Here is a 13,431-nt window from a genome sequence, read left to right on the forward strand (position 1 = left end):
AAATATTAAATTAATTATTAAATTTAATAAGAGATGGCACCTAATGCCTATTACAAGTGCAAAATTACTCGGTATTTAATTATTAATAGTAGTTGTAATGTAGCCTGATTTAATCTGGCAATCAATTGGTTTTATTATTATTATCGGGGCTTTTATATGTTTTATATATATTTATTAAATTGGGTATTCATTCTTTAACTACCACAAAGATAAATCTAATGACTAATATTAAAGAGTAAATATCACTTTCATGTATCAAAAATATTATTAAGTAATCTAATTTAAATTGATTAATTATAATTTATATTGGTTATATTTATGTCAATAATAACACTCCAATGTTAAAATACTATATAAAAAAGTAATAAATTCTTGTTATAGGGAGAATATTCTTATTATTACTAATAATTTTATTGATATTTGTCATTTGATTTATAAATCTTCATTACAATACAATATTCTGTTTTATTATATCAATATGTTATATTGCTATTTTAATTTATAAAATATACAATAGAATTAAATAGATGATTACATTTTTTGTCATAACACAGAAATAGGTGAGATAAGGTTATACAAAATGATTTTTTAATATTAAGTGACAATTGACTATTAAAGTATTTACGCTATTCAAAAGAGTGAATCAATAGAAGATCAAACATTAAAAAATATTTTATACATGATTTTCTACATATACTAACACCTATCTCTGATATTTGATAAACTTAACAAAACAAACTTTGAAAAACAGTTGTGGCTATAACAGCAATTGAAAACTTTATACACTTATAGTTGAGCTCACCTGCTTCAGTTGAAAAAAACTTTGTTGCCAAAACGCTTAAGTTGATTATACAGTTAAAAAGTATATTCTTGTCTAGTATTAAACAATATGCAAACTTTGACATCATTTTTATATAAAATTTCTCAATCATCTTGTTATAAAATAGTCATGTGATGAATGTAGTGATATAGGAAAGCATTGGCAATGCTTTTCTGTCTTATTCATTGTATTACTTTCTTATTGATTTCATTAATTTGATTTTTATATTTAATTATTAAATACATGAAAATAATAATGTTCAAAAGACTTATGCTATGAATTATTGTGCAGCATTTTAAAAATAAATTATTTTCAGTAGTTAAATTTATTAATTTTATTGCAATGAAGAAATATTTATAGAGCCTCTCCTAAAAATCTGATTATCAAAGTATCTAATTTTTAGGAGAGTATCTACAAATACACTGAATAAATAAGATTAAAACTTAATTTGAATTTATATTTTGAAAGACTGATTAAAAAATTTTTGTAAGAATTTCTGATAATTTTTGTTTACTTGAATCTTCATAGAAGTCTTTTTAATACTTGTGCATATTACTAGATTTAAAATATTAATTTTTAAATATTGGAACACAACTAGTATAAGGATGTCTTGTTTTAAACTGATTTTCAGTCCTTTCCATTTATTTCCAACAAAAATATTGAGAGGAAAAAAAAAAGACATTTAAATTAAATCTCGTCCCAACAATCATTTATAATTTAATGCATAGCCATGATATAATATGCCATGATGTACCACTTGCTAAAAATTTCCCCTGGTTCTTCAAGGTACAAGGTTTGTGCCTCAGTGACTAATTATACAATATGCTCTGTGGACTACCAGTAGTACCTTAGCATTCTGTAGATGTAGTTTAAGAAATAACACACAACAAACTTGTACCAAACTGCAATTCATGGTCTGTACATGTAAATTCATTCATCTAAGCCTTGAAGTATATAATATATATCCCTCAAACAAAAAGCATTCAAAAATTAGCATAAATATTAAAAAAGAAATACAATTTAAAGAACACATTTGGATTTTCTGATATGAAAAGAACAAATCTATAGAAAAAAGAATGGCCAAGGGAACAAAGTTTTTCAATAGTGGCAGTTAATATGTTAATTCTTAGCTAATAGTTGATTCATTCATTCAAGCAGTTATTATAATCCAACAATAATAATCATCAAACCTAGAACTGAATCACAAGCAAATTTTAAGAAAACAGCTAGCTAAACAAGCAAAATCAAAATAATCAACATCTAATCCGTTGCCGAGGGAGTTTACTTTAAAAAAAAACGAACGTTTTCGATCTACTCCATAGATCATCTTCAAGTTGAAAAAAACAAATATGGAATAACCTCAAAGAATAGAACACTCTCTCGGCAACGGATTAGGTGTTGATTATTTTGATTATTAATTTGCCGAGTATGTTTTCTGTTCATAGCTAAACAAGACCAGAACATTAAAATTTAAGTACAATAATGTTACAAAATGAAAGACTTATGCATTAAAAGCAAAATACTTAACTATAATTTACATAAATTTATTGCATTATCAATATAATTAAAAATTTGACTTAAACTCAATTTATTCTATAAGAATTACTTCAATCATTGAACCAATCTATATAACTAATGATAAGAGTATGATTATTTACATTTTATACAGACCGATAATGAATCATAAATAAATATTTGATACAAAATACAACTGAAAGTAATAAAAGAATAATTTTAAACTGTGATGACTAAATTGTCCACATATATCATGCAGGCCTGGCCAAATTCCAAAATGTCAAAAATGCATTCTCACTCTAATGAAACTGTATCCATATAGTTTCACAAAAATGTAAAATAGAACAATTTTATCAATATCCAATTTACTAAACACAATCTGTTTGGGAAAACTCAAGATGTTATTTCAAAATATAGTATACATATATATTTTTTTTTCAAATTAAAATTTCCACATCAATATTGAATAATATTAATTTCAAAAGTATTTAAATATAATTATAAGCTTATTTTTCAGAAAAAATTAATGTATTCTAAAGGAAAGAAAAATAACATCAAAATAGAAAGATACACATTTATCATAATCATGAATTATTTCAAATTAAAAAAAATAATAAAAAAAAAGAAAATTATTATTACAGAATGGTTTTGTCTAATTCTGCAAGAATCAAAATTATTTGCACATTCCATTATATAGAAGCTAAGAGGAGCTTCTATAGGCAGAGAAATTTTGCTTTTAACGTTTCAATTATAATTATTTGGATTGGAATTGCAGGGGATTTATTTTTCAACTCAATTTCATCTTTACTAGCTGTTTTTAAAATATCTAGAATTAAATGGAGACACTTAATTTTAAATAATAAAAATATTGTGTAAACATGCATTTAAAAACAGGATTATATGATTTTTTTTAATCATTTCATCATATCATATAATTATAATAATTATTTCATTCTACTGTCCAATTACTCTTAATTTTGATTTGTCAACAACATAACCAGGGCATTAAAACTATCACTCAGATCAAAATTCCATTCATTTAAAATAGGTTCAACCTGAAATGAGGTTGTCCAGCTCGGATAGCTAACACTTCAATCCATACTACCTGTCATAAATTATGAAGACCCGAATTGATTTTAAGTCAATCTCCATGGCAGTAGGCTAATGTCTTACCACACATCTATTTTGCAAATTAAATTAAAAAAACATACCCGTTTATATCTAGTATTTTAAAAATGCATATTTATATGTACATACACATCTTAGAAACGTAAAACAAAAGAAAATACACAATACTCCACGAAATGCAACAATTTTTAATTTTGTCGTCATCTCCCTTTTCCAGAATGTTTTATATTTATTTATTTATTTATTTATTTATTTAATTTTTCTGTAAATAAATAGAGTATATTAACACTGACAGATTTATTCATCTTCTCTACCAGACTAAGTGCTGATGATTGACATAAAAGAAAAAAATAAATAAATAAAAGAAAAACCCACAATTTAAAATAAATTTCAATAAAATTTTAGCTTTTAGATATTAAAATCATGCTAAAAAAACAGTCTTTTCTAAAGAAGATTCTTAAAGAAGAAAATATTACATAAAATTTTAACTTCTTTAAGAATTACGACGATAAAAACAAAATCTTCAAATTAGAAACATATTTGAACATAAGAATATTTCATTAAACAAAACATATCATCATCAAAATTATAATTTAAATAGAATTTAATAAGATAAAGTATACAGTGGTACCTCAGGATACGAAATTAATCCGTTCCGAAACTGAGATCGTATCATGAAAATGTCGTAAGGTGGATCATCTTTTCCCATACGATTACATGTAAAACCAAATAATTCGTTCCAACGCGAAAAACATACTCAAATTAAAGCCAAGTAATACATTTAAAAAAATAACTGTAGTAAGAAAAACAAATGAAAAATGCGAACTAATGTAACGTCGTATGGTGAGTTTTTGTTCGTATCGTGGAGCAAAAATATGTACGAATTTCATGTCGTATCCTGAAAATTTCGTATCCTGGGGCGTTCGTAACCTGAGGTACCACTGTATTAAGTTAAACAAAAAAGTAAAAAAAATTGATTTTTCTCTAAATTCCTTTCTAAACATCATTTTTCAATATATTGATCCTTTGATATGTATTAAGTATATAATAATTTATATATCTTGATATATACTTAACTAATATACATTTTCATATATAAAATATAAACATATCCTGAAACTTATGAAAAAAAATTATTATACATAATCATTTTGTATACTATTCTACTAGTCTATAATAAATAACACATTTAATGGTAGAGATTACTTTTAGTTGATTGGAGCATATACATTTATATATACAATTCACCTAAAAGTAACTTCTACCATTCTTTAACCTTAATCAATAGCGGCAAATGACTTCATACACTCATTACTATAACTATAGAATACATACGGTATGAATTAAGTAAAATTCTTATTGAGTGAATCCGAAATGACCTTATTAAGATGTTAAATCAATTTAATTTTTACCTAATTAAGTAATCCTTTTTTTTTTTTATGTCATCGAAATTAGATCATTCTAAAAGCGCCATTTTAGGCTTAAATTGGATTTATATTGTTTTTCGAGCGGTTTAATAAACATAAATGTTTTAATTATGTTTAAATTTAATATATAATTATTAAATTTATTTAATAATAAAGGAAAACTTACGCTAAATATATTTGAATTATCACGTAAGACGAAAACTGGCCACCTCCGACTTCGAAAGATCTCTATGAAACCGGTAACACCATTCGCTTTTATACGACGAGTCAATTCGTCGATTTCAAATATTATTTTTATTTTAAAAATTTATTACATTTTAATTTAATTATTTATAAATTATTATTTTTTACGTTATTATAATTATTTAATTAAAATAATTAATTCATTTACTCGGTCTTAAAAATTAATTTTCTTATCGAATATAATCTGATAAACGGTTACTAAAGAATTTTATAAGGTAAAATTTATATAATTATCGGTTAATTAAAATATAAATTAATAATTAGTTTATTTTGAGAATTAAAAATAGAGAAATTTTTAAATATTTTAATTAATAAAACGTTTGTTTCGGTTAGCGACATCTGTAGGCCGTATTTGGCGTAGTGTTTTCTGCAAGTCACGTTACTTCTGTGTTTAGAGGATCGAGCCGAAATTTTCTAGATTTAAATTATTTCGATAATGGAATGCCTTATAGGAATTACGTTCGATGATTTTGTGTTGTTAGCATCCGATAAAATGGTTACACAGAACATAATTATGATGAAAAAAGGTTAGTAAAATATTAAAATGTTTTTAAGTTGTGGTCACTGTTTATGTGACAAACATTTTGAAAATATAATGTACTGAAGTGATTTACACTTTATAAAAATAATAGAAATTATCTTTTTATAATTTAGAATGATAAACTGATTATTATTTAAAGTTTTCAGGTTATAAAAGTATTTTTTTCAGGAAAGAAGGATACCAATGAGTAGGGCCTACCATTAACATTGAATTACACTGCATAAGTACAGTATTTATGTGTATAACTACATTATATCAATACATACATAAACACTGAAAGTTAACAAAGTTTGGAGTATAAATTTGTGCCGTGTTGAAATCAAAAGTTAAGTAAAATACAGTGATGCCTCGGTTTTCGTCGATAATCTGTCTGAAGACAATTGGCGAAATCTGAAACCGACGAAAACCGAGGCAATTATTTCCGTATGAATTAATATAAATCCAATTAATTTGTTCTAGACACTCCAAAATATATATCAAAGTACATTTTATAGAGATTACCTATACTGTTTAATACTAAAAACGGTAAGAAATTAATATAGAAGACTAATGTAAAGAATAAATGAACATTTAACATGGCACTTCCCATCATGGAGCTAAAAGGGAAGGAAAGCAATAGAATTGTTTGGCTAGATGCGCAGAGTAATGCTCACACAACAAGAAACATCGTCACACTGAGTAGGAAAACTCATGGGTCACCCATTGTTTTCAGTGAGATTACGTGGGCATGCTGACAAAACTGACAAATTTTTAGTGGAAAAAAATTGAATTCGACAATAAGTGAAGTCAACAAAAACAGAGGTATTACTGTACTTTATTAATGAAGCCAGCCGTAGTGTACGAATGTGAATGGTCTGTCCGATAAACCCAAGAATGACCGAAAATATTTTGGATTAAATAATTTTCAATTTTCTTAAATAAGCAATCTGTTTAATTCTTATGTTTAATTATGTATGAACAATTTGCATTGAGTATTGTTAGCAGATGCTTGCATGCCTACTATATATTAAATTTGATATAGAATTTTGTTTTGGAGAGAATTTAGATTTATTGGAATTTTAATACATATTGACTAATCATAAAGTAAAGTAGCTATAGACCACTAAATTTCAACTTCCACCGAAACGTGTAAAACTTTTCAAACTTTTTCAGAATTTACCCGATTCCAGCTTCAGGTTCAGAGAGTTTGTTTTAAATTGGAATGCATCAAATAGAATGCACATGTAAAATTTAAATTTGAATGAGCCAATATAAGACATTATGTTTTTAGTGATAGAGAAGTACATTTTGTTATATATAGGGCTGGTTTGATGGGTGAGGCAATAAGGTGACTGCCTCAAGAAGCAAAATGAGAGGTGCTGCCAAAATATTTAAAAGAGAGAATGAATAAATAATAATAATAAATAAAGAATCTTTAAATACCAGATTAAAATACAAAAATAATCCCTCATCAAACCCTTTAACCGGTATTAAACAAGAGTAAAATTAGTTGCTTGAGAAAGGACCCAGGGAGGGATCTGAAAACGTTTGCATGTAATTTTACTCTTGTTTAATACTGGTTAAAGGGTTTGATGAAGGATTATTTTTGTAATAATAATAATAATCTGAATATAGTGAAGTTCTGTAAATGTATGAACTGTTCATAAATAGTACAAGTTGTAGAAATTTTGTCTATTTCCAATCATTCTTGAAGAAGGAATGGCAAAAATATGTATAAATAAGCATTATAAAAATTGACTTTTGAAAAAGATCTTAAAATTTGATTGAAAATTCTTACCATTTTATGAATTTGGAGTTGTTTAGATAATTAAATTCAAAGGAACTCATTCTTTATTTTTTTCTAATTAAATTATATTCTAAATTTTGATAAATCAATTCTGTTTCTCTTTGAGGGAACTGAGCTAATATTGAATATCATAATTTTGATTTTCTAACGAGGAACTTGTTAGAAAATCAAAATTATTCATCATATATAATAGATATTGCAAAATTCTTGCAATATCATTGCATTTAAAAAAATAATTACTAACATACTATATACATCTACTTCTTACTCTAATAAATAATAATGTATTGACATTCTTTTCTTACAAATTGTTTAATTTATTTGTTAAATTATGTAACAAAAGTTAAGTATTTTAAATCTTAATGTAATGTTTTGATAACGTAACAATGTTAAAGATCTGAACATCTTCAAGAAAAATAGTATCATTATATACATATAAAATATATTAATAACTTATGATTCATTTTAAAACTTTCTAGAATTCAAAGAGAAAAATTAATTTAATATTAAAGAGCTAAATATCAAAATATAATTTACATTCTTATTATATAAAATAGCAGTTTAGTATTTTTCTTTTTTATGAAAGTTTTATACAAATTTGTTTTATTAAATGAAACAGGTAAGAAGTATATAATTGAAATTCATTAATTTCTTCAATGAATTTTTTATCTAATATATTATTCTCATTTGAGTGGATTTTGTTTCAATATATTAAACTGTTCTTTTAACCAGATAATTGTGCTCGCACAGAAATAAAAACTGTTTTAATGGAGATGAAAATTTTTCAAAAAACAAAGTCCAAATGCTTTTGAATTGTAACATTTATCATTAGGGATGTTAATGAAAAGAATTTTTTGTAATGAAAATTGATATATCAGTTTATAAGAGGATAGTTTTATAGTAACAGTGGAATGCATGTTATATTAATAACTTATATTTATATAAATGTAATTATTATTATAGCATTCTATTATTACCATGGAAACATTATTATTTATTTACTTTTTTTAATCTGCTATGATGGTCTCCATGGCAATGAAATTCCATTTGTAAATGTTAGTTTGAAAGTTCTTGGCCTTTTATATATATATTCTTTTCATCTCATTGTTCTTCAATTTTTCTTTTTCCTTTTAATGTTATGTTGCACAGGATTTCTAAGAGCCTTTTCTGTTTTTTTTTAATGAAAAAATTTAACATTATCAGATTAGAATTTGTTTGAAAATATAAATTTATATTTTTTCATGTTCACAATGTTTACAGAATTTAAAATGTAGTCATATTTTTTCTGAATAACATAATTATAGTAAACTCCCAATTTTCCGGGCTAATGGTAGAGAGAGGTGGCACGGATAATCCGAACTAATTATTTACTTCTAAAATACAACATATTATACATTTCTAAGGCAGACAATTATTTGAGCATGTTTAATGCTCATTATTATTACGAAAATCTGTGATTTTGGTTTGTTTGCAGGAATCTTTTAATGATTTTTTAATATCAGTTCGAATTTTTCTAAGAGCTATTATGTCGTTATATTCGAATTCCCATTGGTCGATGTACTCCAACAAAGTGTCAACAGAATTCAGGGCCATGTTGTGACTAATGTGATTGATAATTTCTTCTTCTCCACTTTCAACTTCATTCTCTTGCTTTTCGGGTTGAATGAGATTGGAAATAATATCCATGTCACTCATTATTTGAAAACCATCATCACATGAATCATGTTCTAACCATTCTTCAATATTTTCTCTATCAACATTTTCAAAGCCATGTAAATTTGCACATATCTCACTTATTTCAGATACTATTTCACTTGTCTTGGGCTCAATAGAATCCAAAAAATCACCTTCTACATTTGGTAGAATTTTCCTCCACAATCGAACGAGTGTTATTGGCTTTATTTTGTTCCAAGATTGAGTTACACCATGTATCGCATCCAGTATTGTCATTTTTTTCCAAAATTTAATCAAACAATCACCTTCATTGCAAAGGCTTTTAATAAGGTCATTGCAATAATGTCATTTCATTAATGAGATAACCCCTTGATCCAGCTAATATTACATCTTTAATTCAACCCAAGGGGTTGAATTAAAGATGTAATATTAGCTGATAAAAATTTTGAAACCCTATGACCATTGTATGTTTTCAATATGCTTTCATTTGGGTGAGATGGAACATTATCTAATAACAGCACTGCTTTCTGTTGTAACCCCTTACTTTTCAAAAAATCTCTCACTTCTGGAACCCATTTAGTTTTGAACCAATCTTCAAAGATCCTTTAAGACGGATTTTATAAAATAAAAAGCAGTTGATACTGCATTTTTATGAATAAAAATTTGACAAACAATTTATCATATTATGACAAGTAAAATTTTTTCGTCGCATTCACGGCTTTTAAGTAATGTGTAAACCTTCGAGGCGCGAGGCCCTTCGGACCGCAAGGCATAGGCGGTGGCCCACGTCATCCATGCCTTACACCGCCCTTGGTCATAGAAATGATATAATTTGAATATAAATTATTTATAAATACATATGTCAAGTTATATTTTTATTAATACGTAAAATATATTTAAGAGTTTACGACCACTGTGCTGGATGAGACGTTGTTGAAACAAAAAAAGTTATGCATTCCATCATGTACATAAACTGTCGTAATTCGCCAATTGCAAATCAGCAAATTCGTAAAATTTTTGTTTATTTTTAACAATCCGGATAATGGAGGTTCTACTGTATTTTTTTTTTCTATATATATATTCAAGAGCGTGTGTCATCTCAAATTTGCTCACAGATTTTAATTAACTAAAATATCAAAATTTTCAAATTATTTTGTGCTTTTTGGGTTTATTTTAACAAAAACCAATAGGACAAGGAAGAAAAAAATTGCATTAACTTTCTTATCAACCAGGCCGTCATTGCTTTTAGACTTTAGTCCTTATGATTTTCGCTGTGTTTTCTTTTTATAGATTAATTTAATTAATCTTTGCATTTAGTAAACTTTATTTAAACATTTTTAGGTGTTATTAAACTTACCTATGAATGATTACTTCATGTATAAAAATGATGAATGAAATATGGTGGTATCTTGGTATTCAANGCTGAATTCGTAGATAGAGTTAACGATAACGAGGAAGGTCTTAGGTTGAAGCTAGAGCAAAAAAGCTCTAGGTTCTAGGTTAGAATGATAAACTGATTATTATTTAAAGTTTTCAGGTTATAAAAGTATTTTTTTCAGGAAAGAAGGATACCAATGAGTAGGGCCTACCATTAACATTGAATTACACTGCATAAGTACAGTATTTATGTGTATAACTACATTATATCAATACATACATAAACACTGAAAGTTAACAAAGTTTGGAGTATAAATTTGTGCCGTGTTGAAATCAAAAGTTAAGTAAAATACAGTGATGCCTCGGTTTTCGTCGATAATCTGTCTGAAGACAATTGGCGAAATCTGAAACCGACGAAAACCGAGGCAATTATTTCCGTATGAATTAATATAAATCCAATTAATTTGTTCTAGACACTCCAAAATATATATCAAAGTACATTTTATAGAGATTACCTATACTGTTTAATACTAAAAACGGTAAGAAATTAATATAGAAGACTAATGTAAAGAATAAATGAACATTTAACATGGCACTTCCCATCATGGAGCTAAAAGGGAAGGAAAGCAATAGAATTGTTTGGCTAGATGCGCAGAGTAATGCTCACACAACAAGAAACATCGTCTCACTGAGTAGGAAAACTCATGGGTCACCCATTGTTTTCAGTGAGATTACGTGGGCATGCTGACAAAACTGACAAATTTTTAGTGGAAAAAAATTGAATTCGACAATAAGTGAAGTCAACAAAAACAGAGGTATTACTGTACTTTATTAATGAAGCCAGCCGTAGTGTACGAATGTGAATGGTCTGTCCGATAAACCCAAGAATGACCGAAAATATTTTGGATTAAATAATTTTCAATTTTCTTAAATAAGCAATCTGTTTAATTCTTATGTTTAATTATGTATGAACAATTTGCTTTCAGTATTGTTAGCAGATGCTTGCATGCCTACTATATATTAAATTTGATATAGAATTTTGTTTTGGAGAGAATTTAGATTTATTGGAATTTTAATACATATTGACTAATCATAAAGTAAAGTAGCTATAGACCACTAAATTTCAACTTCCACCGAAACGTGTAAAACTTTTCAAACTTTTTCAGAATTTACCCGATTCCAGCTTCAGGTTCAGAGAGTTTGTTTTAAATTGGAATGCATCAAATAGAATGCACATGTAAAATTTAAATTTGAATGAGCCAATATAAGACATTATGTTTTTAGTGATAGAGAAGTACATTTTGTTATATATAGGGCTGGTTTGATGGGTGAGGCAATGAGGTAACTGCCTCAAGAAGCAAAATGAGAGGTGCCGCCAAAATATTTAAAACAGAGAATGAATAAATAATAATAATAAATCAAGAATCTTTAAATACCAGATTAAAATACAAAAATAATCCCTCATCAAACCCTTTAACCGGTATTAAACAAGAGTAAAATTAGTTGCTTGAGAAAGGACCCAGGGAGGGATCTGAAAACATTTGCATGTAATTTTACTCTTGTTTAATACCGGTTAAAGGGTTTGATGAAGGATTATTTTTGTAATAATAATAATAATCTGAATATAGTGAAGTTCTGTAAATGTATGAACTGTTCATAAATAGTACGAGTTATAGAAATTTTCTCTATTTCCAATCATTCTTGAAGAAGGGATGGCAAAAATATATGTAAATAAGCATTATAAAAATTGACTTTTGAAAAAGATCTTAAAATTTGATTGAAAATTCTTACCATTTTATGAATTTGGAGTTGTTTAGATCAGTGTTTCTTAACAGGGGGCTGCGGCCCCCTGGGGGTCCATAAGAAGTTTGTTGGGGGCCGCCAAATTATGCAAAATTTCCTTCAGAATATAATAAAAACAAAATTGATATATAACCGAATATCGTATTGAAAAGTGAAATAAGTAAGATAAAGTTTTCGTATTTAGTTTTTTTATTTATTTCTTCCTACATACAGCTTTGTTAGTACAGAAGAAATAAATGCAAATATGCTACTTACACCGCAGTATTTACTTCTTTTATTCCAAAGTAATTCTAAGAAACTATTAATGCTTGGAATTCCAGATACAAATTCGTATAGAATATCCTCCCGTTTTCAGCAGCAATGCTAAATTTGCTGCCTTTCACTAGTACATATTTTCGAATATTTTTTGTTTTTTCTATGAATTTTAAATGTTTCTTATTTTATTTTTTGTTAAAAATTAATGAGTTTTTATGTTTGTTTGTGTTGTTTGAATGTTATTTAAATAGATAATGAAATAATAAAGTTATGTTTTACATTTATTATATAAAAAAATAAAGCAATAATAAAAAAATCAATTTATTATAGATAATTTAACAAATATAAATTATTATTAAAACAAAGTAATCACAAAAAAGTTATGAAGTATTTGGTGGGCCGCGAGTATAAAAAGGTTAAGAACCACTGGTTTAGATAATTAAATTCAAAGTAACTCATTCTTTATTTTTTTCTAATTAAATTATTTTCTAAATTTTGATAAATCAATTCTGTTTCTCTTTGAGGGAACTGAGCTAATATTGAATATCATAATTTTGATTTTCTAACGAGGAACTTGTTAGAAAATCAAAATTATTCATCATATATAATAGATATTGCAAAATTCTTGCAATATCATTGCATTTAAAAAAATAATTACTAACATACTATATACATCTACTTCTTACTATAATAATTAATAACGTATTGACATTCTTTTCTTACAAATTGTTTAATTTATTTGTTAAATTATGTAACAAAAGTTAAGTATTTTAAATCTTAATGTAATGTTTTGATAACATAACAATGTTAAAGATCTGAATATCTTCAAGAAAAATAGTATCATTATATACATATAAAATAT

General features: G+C 26.3%; 1 protein-coding gene and 1 pseudogene across 1 annotated transcript in view; one reads left to right on the top strand and one right to left on the bottom strand.

Moving 5' to 3' along the window:
- The window catches only part of LOC111632768, a 50,597-nt pseudogene extending 45,415 nt beyond the window's left edge, over nucleotides 1-5,182 (bottom strand).
- A 284-nt stretch (nucleotides 5,183-5,466) lies between these two features.
- LOC111632767 (proteasome subunit beta type-2-like) overlaps nucleotides 5,467-13,431 on the top strand; it is a 31,002-nt gene continuing 23,037 nt past the window's right edge. The window contains exon 1 of the mRNA XM_023377288.1: nucleotides 5,467-5,660. Coding sequence (XP_023233056.1) covers nucleotides 5,570-5,660 — 91 coding nt within the window. The 5' untranslated portion in view covers nucleotides 5,467-5,569. The remainder of the gene's footprint in view (nucleotides 5,661-13,431) is intronic.

Source organism: Centruroides sculpturatus, unplaced genomic scaffold (assembly GCF_000671375.1).
Source record: "Centruroides sculpturatus isolate CEXI.00-Female unplaced genomic scaffold, Cexi_2.0 scaffold782, whole genome shotgun sequence".
Lineage (NCBI taxonomy): Eukaryota > Metazoa > Arthropoda > Arachnida > Scorpiones > Buthidae > Centruroides > Centruroides sculpturatus.